Source organism: Schistocerca nitens, chromosome 6, assembly GCF_023898315.1.
Source record: "Schistocerca nitens isolate TAMUIC-IGC-003100 chromosome 6, iqSchNite1.1, whole genome shotgun sequence".
Taxonomy (NCBI): Eukaryota; Metazoa; Arthropoda; class Insecta; order Orthoptera; family Acrididae; genus Schistocerca; species Schistocerca nitens.
This window is the reverse complement of record NC_064619.1, coordinates 585,732,061-585,752,568: the sequence shown is the minus strand read 5'-3', so window position 1 is coordinate 585,752,568 and position 20,508 is coordinate 585,732,061. Positions and strand designations below refer to the sequence as shown.

Sequence of the window (20,508 nt, the reverse complement as noted above, 5' to 3'; positions counted from 1 at the left end):
CGACAGATAGCGTAGCTGCAGGACAGTTTCAAACTGGCGTCTGTAGGTGGCGTACTTTACAAGCAAAGTGCCGTCACTGAATTTATTGCCGCAGAGAAAGAAACTTTGGGGGATATTCACAAATGCTTGTACAAAGTCTGTGGAGCATCTGCTGTCGACAGAGGTACAGTTAGTCGCTGGGCACGGGGGGCGAAATCATCAGAAGGCGGTTCGGCGGAGCTCCACGATTTGAGGCAGTGGGGAGGGGGGGGGGGCATCCAAGGTTGTCACACCTGACAGCCCCCTTGGAATTCCACTTGTTTGGGCCATTAAAGGATGCCATTCGTGGAAGATATTTTGAGGAAGATGAGGAGGTGATTGACACAGTGAAGCACTGGCTCCGCCACCAATGATTGACACCGACAGGGCATACACGGCCTTGTTTCGCGCTGGAGGAAGGTCATAGAACGGGATGGAGAGTACGTGGGAAAAGAATTGTTGAAGGGGAAAAAAAATGCGGTGCATTTCTTTCTGGGCAACTCTAGTAAAACAGATAATAAGGCAAATACGGAAATTTATCCTCAGAACGATTAAATCAAATATGGCGTCTGCTCGCTCTAGTAATTAGATACAGCAGAGGTAATCAACGGTTGTTGATAACTGATATCGAAAAAATGCTTTAACTCCGACAACTGAAATCACAAAAAATAGCTTAGACTTTAAACTGTCTCTAATACGTTCCGCATTGCCGGTAGACGCGCTGCAGTAATGAAGTCGCTGTGCAGCATCGTAAAATTTAATCACGTGTAGGACACTTAACCTGCTAGGTTCATTTGTGTTGTAGCGCGTAAAATAAATGCCTCAAGCAGTGAAATGAAGTACATCACGGCGCTTGGGGCATGGGGGGTGGGGGGGTGGGGGGTGGGGGGGGCAGCTGCTCAACTGTTTGCGACTTAACAAGTCCAGCTTATAATGGCTCATTCCAAGAGGGCGTTACCTTTAGGCGGCTTATATTAGATCGAGGAGTTAATAATCAGCTGAGGAACGTAATCAAAGAAACGAACTTCGAGAGATTTATTAAAGTAGACAAAAACTGTGACGTTTTCCGGACTTTTCACACGCTGACTGTGCCGTGGACATTACAAAAGCCAACCTTGCAGTCTTACAGAGATTGCTTGTGCAGTGGTCAGGTCTCGGAATTGCTATGACAAGGGAACCACCACAGCTCTAACGGATAAAACAGAATAGAAATGATTTTATAATACGGAGAGGCGTCTGGTGTGCCAGCGTTCAGCATTAGCTAATCATCAGCTTACACAAGCAACAATGCACACTAATGACCAAAAGCATTATAATAACCCTGCTTAGAAGTGTGTCGGTCCACCATTGCAACGCAATATACACTACTGGCCATTAAAATTGCTACACCACGAAGATGACGTGCTACAGATGCGAAATTTAACCGACAGGAAGAAGATGCTGTGATATGCAAATGATTAGCTTTTCAGAGCATTCACACAAGGTTGGCGCCGTTGGCGACACCTACAACGTGCTGACATGAGGAAAGCTTCCAACCGATTTCTCATACACAAACAGCAGTTGACCGGCGTTGCCTGGTGAAACGTTGTTGTGATGCCTCGTTTAAGGAAGAGAAATGCGTACCATCACGTTTCTGACTTTCATAAAGGTCGGATTGTAACCTATCGCGATTGCTGTTCATCGTATCGCGACATTGCTGCTCGCGTTGGTCGAGATCCAATGACTGTTAGCATAATATGGAATCGGTGGGTTCAGGAGGGTAATACGGAACGCCGTGCTGGATCCCAACGCCCTCGTATCACTATCAGTCGAGATGACAGGGATCTTATCCGCATGGTTGTAACGGATCGTGGAGCCACGTCTCTATCCCTGGTTCAACAGGTGGGGACGTTTGCAAGACAACAACCATCTGCACGAACAGTTCGACGACGTTTGCAGCAGCATGGACTATCAGCTCGGAGACCATGGCTGCGGTTACTCTTGACGCTGCATCACAGACGGGAGCGCCTGCGATGGTGTGCTCAACGACGAACCTGGGTGCATGAATGGCAAAATGTCATTTTTTCGGCTGAATCCAGGTTCTGTATACACATGATTGTCGCATCCGTGTTTGGCGACATCGCGGTGAACGCACAATGGAAGCGTGCATTCGTCATCGCCATACTGGCGTATCACCCGGCGTGATGGTATGGGGTGCCATTGGTTGCACTTCTCGGTCACCTCTTGATCGCATTGACGGCACTTTGAACAGTGTGTTACGATCCGTGGCTCTACCCTGCATTCGATCCCTGCGAAAACCTACATTTCAGCAGGATAATGTACGACCGCATGTTGCAGGTCCTGTATGGGCCTTTCTGGATACAGAAAATGTTCGACTGCTGCCTGGCCAGTACGTTCTCCAGATGACTCACCAACTGAAAACGTCTGGTAAATGGTGGCCGAGCAACTGGCTCGTCACAATACGCCAGTCACTACTCTTGATGAACTGTGGTATCGTGTTGAAGTTGCATGGGCAGCTGTACCTGTACATCCAAGCTCTGTTTGACTCAATTCCCAGGCGTATCAAGGCCGTTATTACGGCCAGAGGTGGTTGTTCTGGGTACTGATTTCTCAGGATCTATGCACCCAAATTGCGTGAAAGTGTAATCACATGTCAGTTCTAGTATAATATATTTGTCCAATGAAGACCCGTTTATCATCTGCATTTCTTCTTGGTGTAGCAATTTTAATGGCCAGTAGTGTAAAAGCTATTCTCTGCGGTATGGATTCGACAAGTCCCTGGTACGTTTCCAGAGGAATGTGGCACCAGATGTCTAGGCACAGATCATGCAATTCCCGTAAATTATAGCCTGTTTTTTGTGGGCGCGGAGATAGCCCCTCTATCGCGTTCTGGTTAAGCAAATTTGGTTGCCAAGACATAATACAGTTCACTATCGCACTCCTCAAATCAATGTGGTATGATTCTGGCCTCGTGACACGAGCACTTATCCTGCTGGAAGGCGCCACCGCCGTCACGTAAGAGATCAGGCGTGGAAGGATGGAGGAGGTCCGCAATAATGTTCACATAGTGCGCAAGTGTCACGTTGCCTTCATACATCCACAGGACCCATAGAAGTCCAATGGAATGTCCGATATAGCATAATGCTGGCCCCATCGGCATGCTTCCCTGACCCAGAGCATGTTTCGAGTCGTCGTTTGCCTGGATGGCCCACGTTTTGGGACAAGACCATTGATAAGGAGTAGCAAGAAACCTGATCCATCCGACCAAGCAACGTTTTTCCATTGATTCACGGTCGAATGTCGATGACATCGTGCCTACTGCAGTCATAATTGCCGATTTCCTTGGGTGAGCGTGGGGATACGCAGAGGTCGTTTGCTGCAGAACCCAATGCTCGACAACAAGGTGTGCTCCGAAACACTTGCGCCTCCATCAGGAGTGTAGTCTACCGTTAGATCTGCCACAGATCGCCACCTATCCATTTTATAGAGCAGACAAGTTTCTGTGCTCCACATTGAGTGGTGACGTATTAATGTCCAATAACTTTTTGCCTTCTCATGGTTTCGTCATCTTTCGACCACTTTCTGTAGATGCTGGCTGTGTATCATACATTCATGCTCATAAATTAAGGATAATGCTGGTACATGGTGAAACAACACGCTGGTGGGCGGTTTGCCGGTTTAAATCACCTCGGGGTAGGGCGATGCGGTGTATTTGACCTGCGGTCGTCGCACGGTGGCGCTGGCTGCAGTCCACATACGGAGAGGTGTGTTGGTGCATGTCAGAGTACGGTGCAGCGAGTAAGTTTGCAGACGTTTTCAGACGTGCTAATGGTGACTGTGTGTTGAAAATGGCTCAAAGAACACATATTGATGACGTTATGAGGGGTCGAATACTAGGGCGACACGAGGTTGGTCAAACACATCAGGTCGTAGGACGGGCCCTCTGTGTGCCACAAAGTGTGATCTCAAGATTATGGCAACAATTCCAGCAGACAGGAAACGTGTCCAGGCGCTACAGTACGAGATGTCTACAGTGCACAACGCAACAAAAAGACCGATATCTCACCATCAGTGCCCGCAGACGGCCACGGAGTACTGCAGTTAGCCTTGAAAACCGTTTAGAGTCACCGTAATGTTTATCAAGATTCTCTATAGTCTCCTGAGACGTTTTGCCTTTCATAATGTTTAATCACCACAAGAAATTCTTGGTCGTCCATTTTTTGACAACCACTCGACTTCCTTGATTCACACGAATGCCAAACACAAAGAAATAGATCAATATGGCTGAAACGTGGTGTGCGTTCTTTCCAAAGTTGCTACTAACTAAACATGACCTCTATACGCGCCGGTGGTGCCATCTGTCGGACTTTGCACGAACTTTTCAAACGCCCCTCGTATGTGTATGTAGCACACATATTGATTAAAAAAAAGTGACGAATACGTTGAGAGGCGATAGTACTCATTAAAAGAAGAAAAATATGTTTACTTAACATGGGTCCATAAACGCATGCTTTCCGAGATAAACATGTGTTATAGGAAGCGGTGTGCGGCGCTTGGTTTGCATATACGTATTACGGCAGTCGTTGCACTGGCGCTCCGTCAAATGTGACGGCAGGGTTTTGTGATGTCTTGCTCACAGAACCCTATTGCTCTGCAGTCGCTTGTGTGGTTCGAGTCGTTTTGTAGGGTACTTTAGTTTTCGTGGGTCTTTGTGGGACATTTTGTGCAGTACTGTCAAGCCTGGGTACCCGTCTTAGCGTTTTACCTTATTCCAAACGCGGATTCACTTTTGTGTTTACTGTTAATGCGCTGGTTGTACGTACAGATGGTGTGGTACATTTACATTTTCTCTCTTCCACCACTTGTTAGCAATGGAAGCCCACTATTCGACAAGTGAAACGTAGGATATGATATTCTGCTGTGGTATATCAAATGGACATATTCTGCGGGCCCCTGCCCGCTACGCTGAAAAATATTCGCAGCGCCGAGTTCCCTCTGATAAGCTGTTCACCAGACTTTTCCAGCGTCTGAGGAAGACAGGTACACTTGCACCTCGGAAGACAGATAGTGGAAGGCCCTGCAGAGCCCGCACGCCTGACATGCTATTTTCGATGGAAGAAACCCGTGCGTCGATTGTGCGACGATTAGCAGCAGCAGAAGGCGCGTCTCGCTCTCTTAACTGGGGGATATTGCCTGAAAAATTGCTGTACCCATATCATCTACGGCGCGCTTAGCCCCTAAGGCCAAAGGATCATTATGACAGACGGCCGTTATGTCAATGACTGTTGCAGATGTATGCCGCAGATCCACTGTTGCCGTCCAAGATTTTATTTGCCCATCAGACATAGTTCACAAGAGATAGTATTGTGAACGTCCATAACCAGCACGGGCAGGTGTAAATTCCCAAGAAATTCAGAAAAGAGGGCATCAACACCGATTCTCAATCAACACATGGGCATGCTTACTTGGCGATAGATTAACAGAGCCATACGTACAACCACAATGGTTAAATACGGCGCATTATATAGACTTTCTCATTAATGTATTGCCTACCTCGCTGGAGACTGTGCCACTGCAGCAACGAATACAAATTCCGTTCATGCATGATGGTGCAGCAGCACACTTTCGTGACAGTGTCCGCGAACATCTGACGCAAACATTTCACGTTACGAAGGACGTGAAGGGATTGGTCGGGGTTGGGGGGCTCCACATCTTGGACCGCGCGTTCCTCAGACCTCAATCCTGTAGACGTTTTGTTGTGGGTACGCTTGAAGGAATTCTACGCCACGTCATTTAACGATGTGCCGACACTACAGGGTCGCGATTTCAATGCCTGCCAGCAGCTGCAATAATAACTGAACTTACTTCAAAGGGTGCGTCATTCCTTATGCCGGAGGGCGGACTGGGGGACAACGTAGAACACTTGAGGCATTAATACCACAATTTAAACTGTTGTCTATATCTTATTAATATAGTCTCGAAACTTTTTGGACTGACTGGGTATGTACCTAACGTAAGCTATTAAGACACCCATATTTTTAGCAGTAAATTAATAATCACCCAATGATTCGAAATTCCTTTTTGTGTTTCATTGCATTTCAGTTCTAATTTAGAAGTGAAGTTCGAATGCAGCTAATTAGGTTAAAGCAAGTATTTCGTAAGTTCAGTGATTTCACACAACATTAGACTTTTAAAGCAGTTGTTTGTGCTGAAACGGAAGAAAAAATCGTACTTACTTAAGTATGAGTTCAGAAATTAGAGATTGAATTTTTTGCCGTTAGTTTCACTAATTACAATTTCTTTCTAACCTGTGTTCGTCCGGTTAATGAGTAAAACCTTAGTGTATCACATTACCTGTCTAGTACATATGAAGTATCCATTACAGGTGACACAACATCTGTGGGTAATAGCAAGAGCGCCGGCCGCTGTGGCCGAGCGGTTCTAGGCGCTTCAGTCCGGAACCGCGCTGCTGCTACGGTCGCAGGTTTGAATCGTGCCTCGGGCATGGATGTGTGTGATGTCCTTAGCTTAGTTAGGTTTAAGCAATTCTAAGTCTAGGGGAGTGATGACCTCAGATGTCAAGTCCCATAGTGCTTAGAGCCATTTGAACCATTTGAAGAGCAAGAGCGTGCACAAGACCTCAACTGCAGAAAGGGTTGAAGGGGAGGGAAAAATTAACTTTAATTTCGCGGCGATTTAGTGAACGACTAAATAGACGACAGACTGCTATGGATACACCTGCTACGAGCAAATATCCGTTACATGGTCTGGCTTTCGTCAAACTTGCACTGAGGTAACAAACGTCACGGGATATTGCCTAGTATCCTGTCAGACATCCTTTTGCTCGGCGTAGTGCAGCAGCCCGACGTGGCTCAAATGGTTCAAATAGCTCTGAGCACTATGGGACTTAACATCTGAGGTCATCAGTCCCCTAGAACTTAGAACTACTTAAACCTAACTAAGCTAAGGACATCACACACATCCACACCCGAGGGAGGATTCGAACCTGCGACCGTAGCGGTCGCGCGGTTCCAGACTGAAGCACCTAGAACCGTTCGGCCACACTGGCCGGCCCCGACGTGGCATGGATTCAACTAGTCGTTTGACGACGCCTGCAGAAATATTGAGCCATGTTGCCTCTATAGTCATCCATAATTACGAAAATTTTGCCGATGCAGGATTTTTTGCACAAACTGACCTATCGAATATGTTCCATAAATGTTCGATGGGATTCATACCGGGCGACCTGGATGGCCAAATCGAACTGTCCACAGTGTTCTTCAAACCAGTCGTAAACAGTTGCAGCTCGGTAACGTGACATCGTTGTTTGGGAACATGAACTCCATGAATGACTGCAAATGGTCTCCAAGTAACCGAACATAACCATTTATAGTTAATGGTCAGTTCAGGCTGACCAGGGGACCCACTCCCTTCCACGTAAACACAGTCCTCACCGCTTGCGCTGTGCCTTGTTAGTGTGATGTGCGCCACTCTCGAACGTTACTATCAAATGTTCAAATGTGTGTGAAATCTTATGGGACTTAACTGCTAAGGTCATCAGTCCCTCAACTTACACACTACTTAACCTAAATTATCCTAAGGACAAACACACACACATCAATGCCCGAGGGAGGACTCGAACCTCCGCCGGGACCAGCAGCACAGTCCATGACTGCAGCGCCTAAGACCGCTCGGGTAATCCCGCGCTGCGGTACTGTCAGCTCTTAAAAACTGAAATCGGTAGTCATCCGACCAGGCGGCTGTTTTCCAGTTGTTTAAGGTCCAACCGATATGGTCACGAGCCCACGAAAGGCGCTGCAGGCGATGTGCTGTTAGCAAAGACACTCATGTCGGTCGTACGCTCCCGTAGCCCAGTAACATCAAATTTCGAGGCACTGTCCTAACGGATACGTTCGTCGTACGTCCCACATCTATTTCTGCGGTTATTTCACGCAGTGCTGCTCGCCTACTAGCAATGACAACTCTATGTAAATGCCGCTGCTCTCGGTCATTAAGTGAAGGCCGCGGCCACTGCGTTGTCCGCTGTGGGCGGTAATGCCTGAAAATTGTTATTCTCAGCACACACTTGACACTGTGGATCTCGGAATATTGAATTCTCTAACGATTTCCGAAATGGAATGTCCCATGCCTCTACGTCTGTTATTTCCTGTCGTGCTTCCATAATCACGTCGGAGGCCGTTTTACACTACTGGCCATTAAAATTGCTACACCACGAAGATGACGTGCTACACACACGAAATTTAACCGACATGAAGAAGATGCTGTGATATGCAAATGATTAGCTTTTCAGAGCATGCACACATGGTTGGCGCCGGTCGCGACACCTACAATGTGTTGATATGAGGAAAGTTTCCAACCGATTTCTCATACGCAAACAGCAGTTGACCGGCGTTGCCTGGTGAAACGTTGTTGTGATACCTCGTGTAAGGAGGAAAAATGCATACCATCACGTTTTCGACTTTGATAAATGTCGGATTGTAACCTATCGTGCGTGCGGTTTATCGCATTGCGACCTTGCTGCTCGCGTTGGTCGAGATGCAATGACCGTTAGCAGAATATGGAATCGGTGCGATCAGGAGGGTGATACGGACCGCCGTGCTGGATCCCAACGGCCTCGTATCACTAGCAGTCGAGATGACAGGCATCTTATCCGCATGGCTGTAACGGATCGTGCAGCCACGTCTCGACCCTCAGTCAACAGTTGGAGACGTTTGCAAGACTACAACCATCTGCACGAACAGTTCGGCGACGTTTGCAGCAGCATGGACTATCAGCTCGAAGACCATGGCTGCGGTTACCCTTGACGTTGCATCACAGACAGAAGCGCCTGCGATGGTGTACTCAACGACGAACCTGGGAGCACGAATGGCAATACGTCATTTTTTCGGATGAATCCAGGTTCTGTTTACAGCATCATGATGGTCGCATCCGTGTTTGGTGACATCGTGGTGAACGCACATTGGAAGTGTGTTTTCGTCATTGCCATACTGGCGTATCACCCGGCGTCATGGTATCGGGCGCCATTGGTTACACTTCTCGGTCACTTCTTGTTCGCATTGACGGCACTTTGAACAGTGTGTTACGACTCGTGGCTCTACCCTGCATTCGATCCCTGCGAAAACCTACATTTCAGTAGGGTAATCCACGACCGCATGTTGCAGGTCCTGTACGGGCCTTTCTGGATACAGAAAATGTTCGACTGCTGCCCTGGTCAGCATATTCGCCAGATCTCTCACCTATTGAAAACGTCTGGTCAATGTTGGCTGAGTAAGTGGCTCGTCACAATATGCCAGTCACTACTCTTGATGAACTGTGGTATCGTGTTGAAGCTTCATGGGCAGCTGTATCTGTACAAGCCATCCAATCTTAGTTTGACTCAATGCCCAGGCGTATCAAGGCCGTTATTACAGTCAGAGATGGTTGTTTTGGGTACTGATTTCTCAGGATCTATGCACCCAAATTGCGTGAAAATGTAATCACATGTCAGTTCTAGTATAATATATTTGTCCAATGAATACCCGTTTATCATCTGCATTTTTTCTTGGTGTAGCAATTTTAATGGCCAGTAGTGTAGATGAGTAATCTATGTACAAATGATAGTTCCACCAATGCACTGTCCTTCTATATCTTGCGTACGCGATACCACCGCTGTCTGTATATGTGCATATCGCTATTCTATGTCTTCCGTTACCTCAGAGTATACTGCAGCAACATGTCTATTTGGCAGAGCAGAATGTGAGTTTAGTTTGAGGAGAATTTTTTCCTTCGGTTTAAAGCAGGGGGTGGAGGGGGATGGGAAAATGGGAGTGGTGTTGCCCAGCCGTGCTCCTCATCGGGTATCCCTTTGGCTCAAACGAATTGTCACTCAAAGGCTGGAAATCGTCTACATCCATCTGCGTAGGACTTGTGTTTTACATGACGCTCTAGTCAACTTCCAACTGTAAGTCATTAAGTAGTATTTGTGATCAGGAGTGGTGTGTGTTCGTTTTTTTGTAACGTAGCAGATGCCTTTTAACTTTAGTAGATGCCGCTAGAGATAGCACTTCAAGCATAAGGAAGCCGCCACTCACCTGTCACGAGAGCGGATATGACGTGGATTGACGGCAGACTTCATTCCCACGGTCGCAAGGGGGCTTCTCCTGCGAACAAAAACAGTACTATCGTCACCAAAATATCCCCCAAAGTGTGCACGGAATACTACTGTTGATAATGTGGAAAATGAGATGCAGAACAAGAGGTGACCAGGTAGGTAATCTGAATAGGGTGAGCTGCAGCTACCTGGAGATGTTCTCGTACAGTTTAGAGTAGAATTTTCCCATAGTTTGCATGGTCAGTGAGGAACAGTCAAAAGAATACAGTAAACAAAATTTCGATAGCATAGATGTTGGTGTCACACAGATCTCGTCTCGGATTTATAAAACAATGTACAGGGTGAACCAGAATTCCATCGACAAGCTTTTAGAGGAGGCGCTAAGGACCGAAACAAGAAATGAATGTCTAGTGAACGACGACTCTAAAATGCATCCTAGAGAGCTATGAGCACGTGTTTATCTTGGATACTGTAATACACATCTCCTCTACTGCAAGATCTTTGCCTTCTATATTCTGGGAGGAGGAACAAAACCAGAAAAAATGTCCAGTATAGCTTATGAGCCATGAGCACTTCTTCAGTAGAAGAGATGTGTTTCACAGTGGCGAAGATGAGCAAGCGCTCTTTGCTCTTATGGTATGCATTTTGGAGCCCATGTTTACTGGACATCTTTTCTTGTTTTGTTCCATACTACCTCCTCAGGAAGTTTGTTGGCGGAGCTTTGGTTCACCCTGCGTACGTTACAGTACATATTTTTTAAGTGTCTTATAGTCTGGCACGAGTATTTCGAAGCAAGGTACGTTAAGGTGTAACGTCCTGTTGACAGCATGATCGCTAGAGACAGAATTTGAAGAACTTATTAAGTGCGCGATAGGTGGATTTTATATCTCCTCATTTTTACTATCACACTCTAGATGTTCTCCTTGTCAAGCGATATCTGTTTAAGGGGCTCCGGAACGCCCTTTACTTGCAATGTTAAAATAACGCTTATAAATTACATCTTTCCTCACAAAGTATTTGAGGTAGGAAGTTGAACTTTTTACAGATTATTTATTGGAATATGGGCTACAGCTTAACACAGGGATTTTACAAAATTTTAGTTCAGTTATTAAAGATGATTTTTTTCAATTGTAATGAAAATTCACAACATTTTTTTGCAATTTTTTATTTATATATTCAAAAATATACAGTTTTTTTGGAAAAAGGCTGTGTTAAATTATGCAGAAGGTACTGTGTAACATTTACTGAAAGTTTGAAAGAAATATGTTTGGAAGATCCTTAGAAAACATGTAATTAGTATGAGAAAATAAAAGTTTTGGGAATCGAGCGACAAAGATTGGATTAACTTTTTAGTGCATTCCAGGTCCATAGGATGGATTATCTTCATCCTCTGCAAACTCCTCCTCCAGCTTCCTCTTGTTCCTCCTCCTGTTTACTCTTGCTTGTATTTCTAGACTCTTTACAGCCCTGTCTGCAGCCCGAAGGCGTTCCTTGTCTAAAGCAAGCATCGCTCGTACCATGTTAGAACCTATCTTCATTCCCATATTTCTAAATACCTTGCGCCTTACAATGTTGCCATCATTGAAAGTCGCAACAGCATCATACACACCAAAGTGAAGTGTTTCTATTCCAACAAATACAGTCTTGGGGATTCTCGACCATATAACACTATTTACACTTTCATTGGGGTTTTGAGTTTTTCGTGAATACACTTTTTCAACAGTTCAGGTGCTGCTAAGTCTCTGAAAATAGGTTTTATCACCTCCATTATTGCATGAGGCAGACTATGCTTATGAGTGTACACTTCACCAGTTAGCAATCCTTTGTTATATTTACACCACCTGTCTTCTTCTTTGGGACACAAGCTATGTTGGGGATTTTCATCGTCTTTATTGTTTACAGTAATAACACATGCCTTTGGCTTTCCAACATTTCTCCTTTTCTTAAAAGCCTTCAGAGGATTTCTAATAACTTTACTTTTACTCATTATTATACTTCAACAAAACAGAGACTCAAGAAACAGAATTAATTACGAATATTTTCGAGATAACGACAGAGTAAATAAACATGAAACAATCGACAATCACACCAGCGATATATACTGAACCATCACAGGTTAGCCACAACACATACTTTATCTCACATCACTAAAATGTACGTGATGAACACGGACGTTAATAATAACACCATTTGACAGCAGTTTAACAGCGCCACAGTGGGTCACGCCCATGTAGAACACATTTCAAAAAAAATTTAAAAATAGTTGTAGTCTTCGGAATTGAATAAATTATATATCTATTAAAAGGTAATAGTCTGCAGATTCAGAAAACGCAAAAAAGTAAAAATTGAACTTTTCATGATTTTGAGCCTTTCCGGAGCCCCTTAAAATCAATCAGCAGAAGTATATAACTGGTACTCAGTTTATGTTGTTTGAAGCATCGGGTTAGTTTACGACTATCGGCTTCGTGAAATACACGCTCCTCGTTACGTGACCGTTTATAACCAGGCGGAAGCCCAGTCGGATTAGTTCTGCTCTGCGAAACTGCGTATTTCGCTATTATTTCATTGCAAATCTGATGATGCTGTCAACGCGATTCAAATTTCGGTGATCAGAAGGGAGAATGGTAACCAATAATACTAATTAATATTTATATAACTGTCAAAAACTTTATGACCAAATTATTAAATATGTTAAAGTATTGAATTGTTTGTTTAGTAAACAACGTTTATACGATGATTGGAAGCATTCTACCCTATTCACGATAAACAGTGCGTACAAGAAGAGAGGAGAAGCTTTTAGAGTGTGGTGTGCTTAACATTAAATGGGTAGAGCGGGTAACTAAAGAACAGGTTTTGAATCGAATTGGTTAGAAAAGAGCTTTAAGGCAGAACTGATTGACTTAAAGAAGGTATCGGTCGATAGGGCACAAGGTAAGGCGACAAGGCATTCGTAATTTCGTATTGGCGGGGAAACTGTAGAAATATTTGCCTTTTAAAAATCCGTTTTATGCAAAATACAGTATTTTTCTCTGTGACTCGACCATACATATTCCCATACCAGTTTTTCGTCTGCAATCGATCTCGTTTTACCTCTGAAACTTTGTTTAGTTTAAGGATGAGATTATACAGTTTGGCCTGCGTACGTGCATTTTATGACTTGTTAGCATGTCGTATTTTCCGTTGTACTGTACATCTTTGGTGTTTATTTGCAGGTTGTAATTAAAAGCACTGTTTTTCGCACCTTTTCCACTTCCCTTTCACACAGTATCGCAGGTTTCCATATCCAAAACTACATTTAGGAAACATTTGGTAGCCCCATTCATCCAGAGATCTTTAAAAAATCAAATTTAATTCGTAAACACGGAAAAACTGCAACACGTGTTTCCAAACACAGCAAGATGACTTGTAGAGGGAGAGCAAGGTGCAGCTACAGTAAACAAATACAAATCAACATGGTTGTTCTTCTTATTACAAAAGTCCATTTGCCAAATCGCATAAAAGTACACATTGATTACTAGTTTCAGCGAAATTACATAGCCACATTCAGATCATCTCAACAGAAAAAATTTTTACAGGGCCAATCCATCTAGTCGACATTTCACATTAATTGGACACAACCGTAAAAAGAACAATTACAAAAAATTCTAACGTCAAACCAACATAAATTGCATACGAATTCCAAGTAAACATACCTTATAGAGACGGTATTCCATAATACCGTCTCTCATCAAACAATAAGAGAATAACTGTGCGAATACTGCATAATAGTCACTAATATAATACACAAAACGTGTATAAAGTGAATGGTTTTTCTAAACGTCTTATGTACTTTATTTGCGACTTATTTGCGACTACGAGGGGCGTTGGAAAAATCCGTGCAAAGTCTGAGAGATGGAACCAACGGCGCGTATCGAGGTCATGTTTAGTTATCTGCATCTTTGGAAAGAACGCACGCCAAGTTTCAGCCGTATTGCTCTATTTCTTTGTGTTTGTCACTCGTGGGAATCAAGGAAGTCGAGTGATTGTCAAAAAATGGACGAAAAATAATTTCGTGTGGTGATCAAACATACTTTATGAAAGGCAAAACGCCTAATGAGACTACAGGGAAGCTTGATAAACATTACGGTGACTCTGCACCTTCGATTAGAACAGTTTATAAGTGGTTTCAGAATTTTCGGAGAGGCCATATGGGCACAAGTGATGCTGAACCTTCTGGACGCCCAGTGGAGGTTCGGACTCCAGAAACCATTGATAAAATCCATGACATAGTGATGGATGACAAGAGTTAAGGTGCGTGAGGTTGCTAGTGCTGTGGGCATCTCGAATGAATGGGCACATAATATTTTGCATAAGTATTTGGACATGAGAAAGCTATCCGTAACATGGGTTCCGCGATTGCTCACGCATGACCAAAAACGGAATCGTGTCAAGTGTTGCAAGAATGGTTCGCAGCTGTTCAGGAAGTATCCGCAGGACTTTAAGCGTCGTTTCGTCACTGTGGATGAAACATGGACACATAACTATACTCCTGAGACCAAACAACAATCTAAACAATGGGTTACCAAGGGAGGATCTACACCAAAAAAGGCGAAGACCATTCCATCGGCCGGAAAGGTTACGGCGACTGTCTTTTGGGATTCGCAAGGGATAATCCTCATCGACTATCTGATAACGGGTAAAACTATTACAGGTGCATACTATTCATCGTTATTGGACCGACTGAAAACCGAGCTACAAGAAAAACGCCGGCGACTGGACCGCAAAAATGCCCTTTTCCATCATGACAATGCACCAGCACACACTTCATCAGTTGTGGTCGCAAAATTATTGAAAATAGGATTCCAACTCGTTTCAAATCCCGCCTATTCTCCAGATTTGGCTCCCTCGGACTACTACTTGTTTCCCAATTTGGAGAAATGGCTGGCGGGACAAAGATTTTATTCAAACGAGGAGGTGATTGCAGCAACTAATAGCTATTTTGCAGACTTGGACAATTCCTATTATTCGGAAGAGATCAACAAATTAGAACAGCGTTGGACGAAGTGTGTAAGTCTAAAAGAAGACTATGTAGAAAAATAAAAAAGGTTTACCCCAAACACGTAAGTAGTTTTTATTTTTGCACGGACTTTTCAAACGCCCCTCGTATTGTGCACCGTTCGCACAGATATTCTCCTCTATGATGAGATTATTGGAAAGTACAATGCTACGACAAATGTCTAAGTTAAAGCGACAGCTATGTAGGGAATTCTCTAGAAGGTGTAGCAAACTGTTGTAAATAAAACTTTTTTCATTTTCACTGTAATTTCCATATCGCGACCGATCGCACCTTACTTTCCGAATAGCCCTCGTATACAAGCTTTATAAACGAGGATACTGGAATGTAGTCGAATTAAGTCGGGTGATGCTGAGGGAATTAGATTAGGAAATGAGGCACTTAAAGTAGTAAAGGAGTTTTGCTATTAGGGGAGAAAAATAACTGACGATGGTCGAAGTAGAGAGGATATTAAATGTAGACTGGCAATGGCAAGGAAAGCGTTTCTGAAAAAGAGAAATTTGTTAACATCGAGTATAGTTTTAAGTGTTTGGAAGTCGTTTCTGAACGTATTTGTATGGATTGTAGCCACGTATGGAAGTGAAACATGGGCGATAAATAGTTTGGAAAAGAAGAGAATAGACGCTTTCGAAATGTGGTGCTACAGAAGAATGCTGAAGATTAGATGGGTAGATCACATAACTAATGAGGAGGTATTGAACAGAATTGGGGAGAAGAGGAGTTTGTGGCACATCTTGACAAGAAGAAGGGACCCGTTGGTAGGACATGTTCTGAGGCATCAAGGGATCACAAATTTAGCATTGTAGGGCAGTGTGGAGGGTAAAAATCGTAGAGGGAGACCAAGAGATGAATACACTAAGCAGATTCAGAAGGATGTAGGTTGCAATAAGTACTGGGAGATCAAGAAGCTTGCACAGGATAGAGTAGCATGGAAAGCTCCATCAAACCAGTCTGAGGACTGAAGACCACAACAACAACAACAATCACAAGCCTTATAAGACTTTTTTCCCAGTATTTAATTGTTCACAGGCAAGAGCTTTAAAGTCTCTCTCCTACAAGAGTCGTGCACAAATTATGAATTTAACATACGGCATAGGTCTTTATGACCTTCTTTCGGATTCTTTCATCGCTCCCTGTGAGACACGTGAAAGGAAACGTTATTAATGCAATCGGTACTTGAGATCTGGCATACACAATGTTTTTGAGCAGCGAAAGTGGCAACACGGGCCGCGCGGGATTAGCCGAGCGGTCTGAGGCGCTGCAGTCATGGACTTCGCGGCTGGTCTCGGCGGAAGTTTGGGTCCTCCCTCGGGCATGTGTGTGTGTTTGTCCTTAGGATAATTTAGGTTAAGTAGTGTGTAATCTTAGGGACTGATGACCTTAGCAGTTAAGTCCCATAAGATTTCACACGTGGCAACACGTTGGGAGTCGAGAACGGTAGGCTCTCATTTGCGTATTGGTGACGAGAGCAGTCCACCCCCTAGTCCAGTAGGACCATAGTGCTCGCCGCTTTGCTCGCCTCCGGTACTGGGTTCGACGACCGGGGCGCCTCTTTCCCACGGCTCTTAACGGCGGGGCGCCGAAAGTTACGGCGCGCCTCCTTTTTCCCGCGCCGGGCTTGGGCCCCCACGGCTCGTAAACCGTCGTCCAGAGCTCTGGCAGAGTGCGGGCGCCCCCATTCTGGATCTGACCGCAAGAACCTGCCCCCGGCACTCGGCCAAAATTTCCCTCATTAAGACGCTCACAGTTATAGTCTCTAACGGCGTCTCTGGCCCCTTTGTTTCAGAGTCAGAGTGTAATTACTGCCGCCCACGGCCGCAGAAACAAATTTTGGTAGTTCTGCGAAGGGTGCTACATTTTTGCCGAGTGGAGTGGTCAGGGAAATTGTCTTCCTCGCAGGTGTCTTCGCCGTCCGGAGAAAACGCCTCTTCCGTGCCAGGGTGTCGTAAAACGCTTAATTATATCGCTGACCAAGAAATAGTTACCTTCTGCAGTGTCGAAGAAAGAAATATACCGCGATTTGGCAAATGAGTGCTTCTGAGAAACATGCGTTTAGACTCCGTGATTATCTTTGAAAGAAGGTCCACCACGCCCACTGGACCGAGACACCAAACGGATATCCACATTGTCTCTACTTATTTCTGTTTCTTTCAGAATTTTTAAGTCTGTCTGACATAACAGTGTTGTTGCGGTAGTCTTCAGTCCGAAGATTGGTTTGATGCAGCTCTCCTTGCTACTCTGTCCTGTGCAAGCCTCTTCATCTCTGAAAAACTAGTGCATCCTCCATTCTGCTGAATGTGCTTACTGTATTCATCCTTAGTCTTCCTCCACGAATTTTACCCCAAACACTAAACAGGTGATCCTTTGACGTCTCAGAATGTGTCCTATGAACTGATCCCTTCTTCTACTCACGTTTTGCCACAAATTTCTTTTCTCCGCAATTGTATTCAATACATTCCCATTAGTTGTTGTTGTTGTTGTGGTCTTCAGTCCAGAGAATGGCTTGATGCACCTTTCCATGCTATTCTATCCTGTGCAAGCCTTTTCATCCTCGAATAACTTTCTGAATCTGCTTGTTGTATTCATCTTTTGGTCTCCCTCCCTTCATGCTTCCCTCTTTATTACTAAACTGGTGATCCCTTGATGTCTCAGAACGTGTCGTACCAACCAATCCCTTCTTGTAATCAAGCTGAGCCGCGAATTCCTCTTCTCCCCAGTTCTATTCAGTACCTCTTCATTAGTTACTGATCTACCCATCTAATCTTCAGCATTCTTCTGTAGCACCAAATTTCAAAGGCTTCTATTCTCTTCTTGTTTCTCATTAGAAAACTAAACATAGCCCGAATTGGCCATGAAGGCCCAACGTTACCAACCCCGGCCGTCGTGTCATACTCAGCCCACAGGTGTCACTGGATGCGAATAAGGAGGGGCATGTGGTCAGCACACCACGCTCCCGGGCTTATGGAAGTTTACGAGACCGGAGTCGTTACTTCTCAGTCAAGTAGCTCCTCAGTTTTTGCCTCACAAGGGCTGAGTGCACGCAGCTTGCCAACAGCGCTCGGTAGACGAAATGGTCACCCATCCAAATGCTAGCCCAGCCCGACAGCACTTAACTTCGCTGATCTGACGGGAACCGGTGTTACCTCTGAGGCAAGTCCCTTGGCAGATACATGATCTACACATCTGTAGCACCACATTTCAAAAGTCGCTATTCCCATCTTGCCCTCCATGTTTCACTTCCATACATGCACTCCGCACAGATACTTTCAGAAAAGACTTCCTAACATTTAAATCTATATTCTACATCAACAAATTTCTCTTCTTCAAAAACGCTCTTCTTGCTGTTGCCAGTCTGTACTTTATATCCTCTCGCCTTCGGCCATTAACAGTTACTTTGGTGCCCAAGTAGCAAAACTCGTCCACAGTTTTAAGAGTTTCGTTTCCTAATCTAATTCCCTCAGTATCGCCTGATTTAATTGGTATGCATTCCATTATCCTTGTTTTGCTTTTCTTTATGCTCGCCCTATATCCTTCTTTCAAGACACTGTCCATTCCGTTCAACTGCTCTTCCGTGTCCTTTGCTGTCTCTGACAGAAATACAATGTCATTGGAAAACCTCAAAGTTTTTATCTCTTCTTCCTGGACTTAAATGCCTACTTCAAATTTTATTTGGTTTCAGTTATTGCTTGCTCACGGTACAGATCGAATACCTTTGGGGATAGGCTACAACCTTGTCTCGCTCCCTATTCAACCACTGCTTACGTATCATGCCCCTCGACTCTTTAACAGCCGTCTGGTTTCTGTACAAGTTGTAAATAGCCTTTCGCTCCCTGTATTTTACACCTGCTACCTTCAGACTTTCAAAAAGCGTATTCCAGTCAATATTGTCTAAGGCTTTCTCTAAGTCTACAAATGGTATAAAGGTAGGTTTGCCTTTCCTTAACATTTCTGCTAAGAGAAGTCGCAGAGTCGCGTGTTTCTACATTTCTTCGAAATACAAACTCATCTTTCCCGAGGTCGGCTTTTATCGGTCTTTCCATTTTTCTATAAGGAGTTCGTATTACCATCTTGCAACCATGACTTTATCATTCAATAACTGTAGACAAGATGTCTACCGTAGAGATTGATACATACAAATTTTTTAAAAAAAGTCTACATCTACATCTGTATTTCGCAAGCCACGTTTCGTTGTGTGGAGGAGGGTACTTTGTGTGCCACTGTCGCTTTCTCTTGTTTCTTTTGCAGCCACGAATGGTTTGCGAGAAGGAGGATCGCCTGTAAGCCTCCGTGTGAACTCGAATCTAATTTTATCTTCAAGGTATTTTCGCGAGCAATAGATAGAAGGAAGCAATATACTGGCTGACTCCTCTAGGTACGTACGAAAAGTGGAAACTGAACAGAAAAGCACAGCGTGATGAAGAACGCCTCTCTTGCAGCGTCTGCCACTGAAGCATATCTTTGACGCTTTCGCGCTTACTAAATGAATCTTGTATCTAAGCGCGCTTTCCCTCTTTGGATCGCCTGCATTTCATCTACAAATCCTCTCTGGAATGCATCCCAGTCTGAGGATTAATATTCAACTATTGATTGAACGACGGTTTTGATAGCGATCACCTTAGGATGTGGACTACATATCCTGCGTATTCCTATAATTGTGTGTGTGAACTCCTAAGGGGTCAAACTGCTTAGGTCATCGGTTTCTAGACGTACACACTACTTAAACTAACGTATGCCAAGAACAACACACACCCATGCCCGAGGGAGGACTGGAACCTCCGGCGGGAGGGGCCGCTCAGTCCGTTACATGTCGCCTCAAACCGCGCGGCCACTCCGCGCGGTTATTACTATAATTACCTGCGGTATGTTTTACTTGGTCGTTCCAGTTTAAATCTCTCCGCATACTCCTCATGTCACTACTTCCGCGCTTGTTCTGCAAACGTGTAGTCATACAATAAAGAGTATTTATGCCTGTTTATGTGCAATACGTTCCATTCTTTTATGTTGAGGGTCAACTGCCAATCCCTGAACTAAGTGTCGCTCTTGTATAGGTCTTCCTGCATTTCGCTACAATTATCTATAGTTGCGACTACTCTATACAACATCACCCTCCGCGAAAAACCTCATGAAACTTCCAATGTTATCCACTAGGTCATTTAAATAGGCTAATACACTGAAAAGTAATAGCCTAATATCACGCTCTTGGGATACCTCCGAAGTTACTTTTGCGTCTAAAGTAGAGATGGGAAAAAAGTAAATCTTTTTACGGAACCTTTCGTTCTGAGCCAGTTCTTCTTATTGATCTAATTCGATTAACTAGTGGAAATGA

The 20,508-nt window shown here is 44.4% G+C and overlaps 1 protein-coding gene across 7 annotated transcripts in view; it reads right to left on the bottom strand.

Annotated features, from left to right (window-relative positions):
- Nucleotides 1-20,508, bottom strand: part of LOC126263179 (uncharacterized) — a 488,493-nt gene that overhangs the window by 217,139 nt on the left and 250,846 nt on the right. For 6 of the 7 annotated variants that reach the window (XR_007546855.1, XR_007546856.1, XR_007546858.1 and 3 more), the window contains exon 2: nt 10,110-10,178. The exons of the other annotated variant lie outside the window; for it this stretch is intronic. Coding sequence is in view for 1 of the 6 variants with exons in the window: in XM_049960231.1 (XP_049816188.1) it covers nt 10,110-10,178 (69 nt within the window). In the remaining 5 variants the exon portion in view is untranslated. The remainder of the gene's footprint in view (nt 1-10,109; nt 10,179-20,508) is intronic. 7 annotated transcript variants of the gene reach the window in all.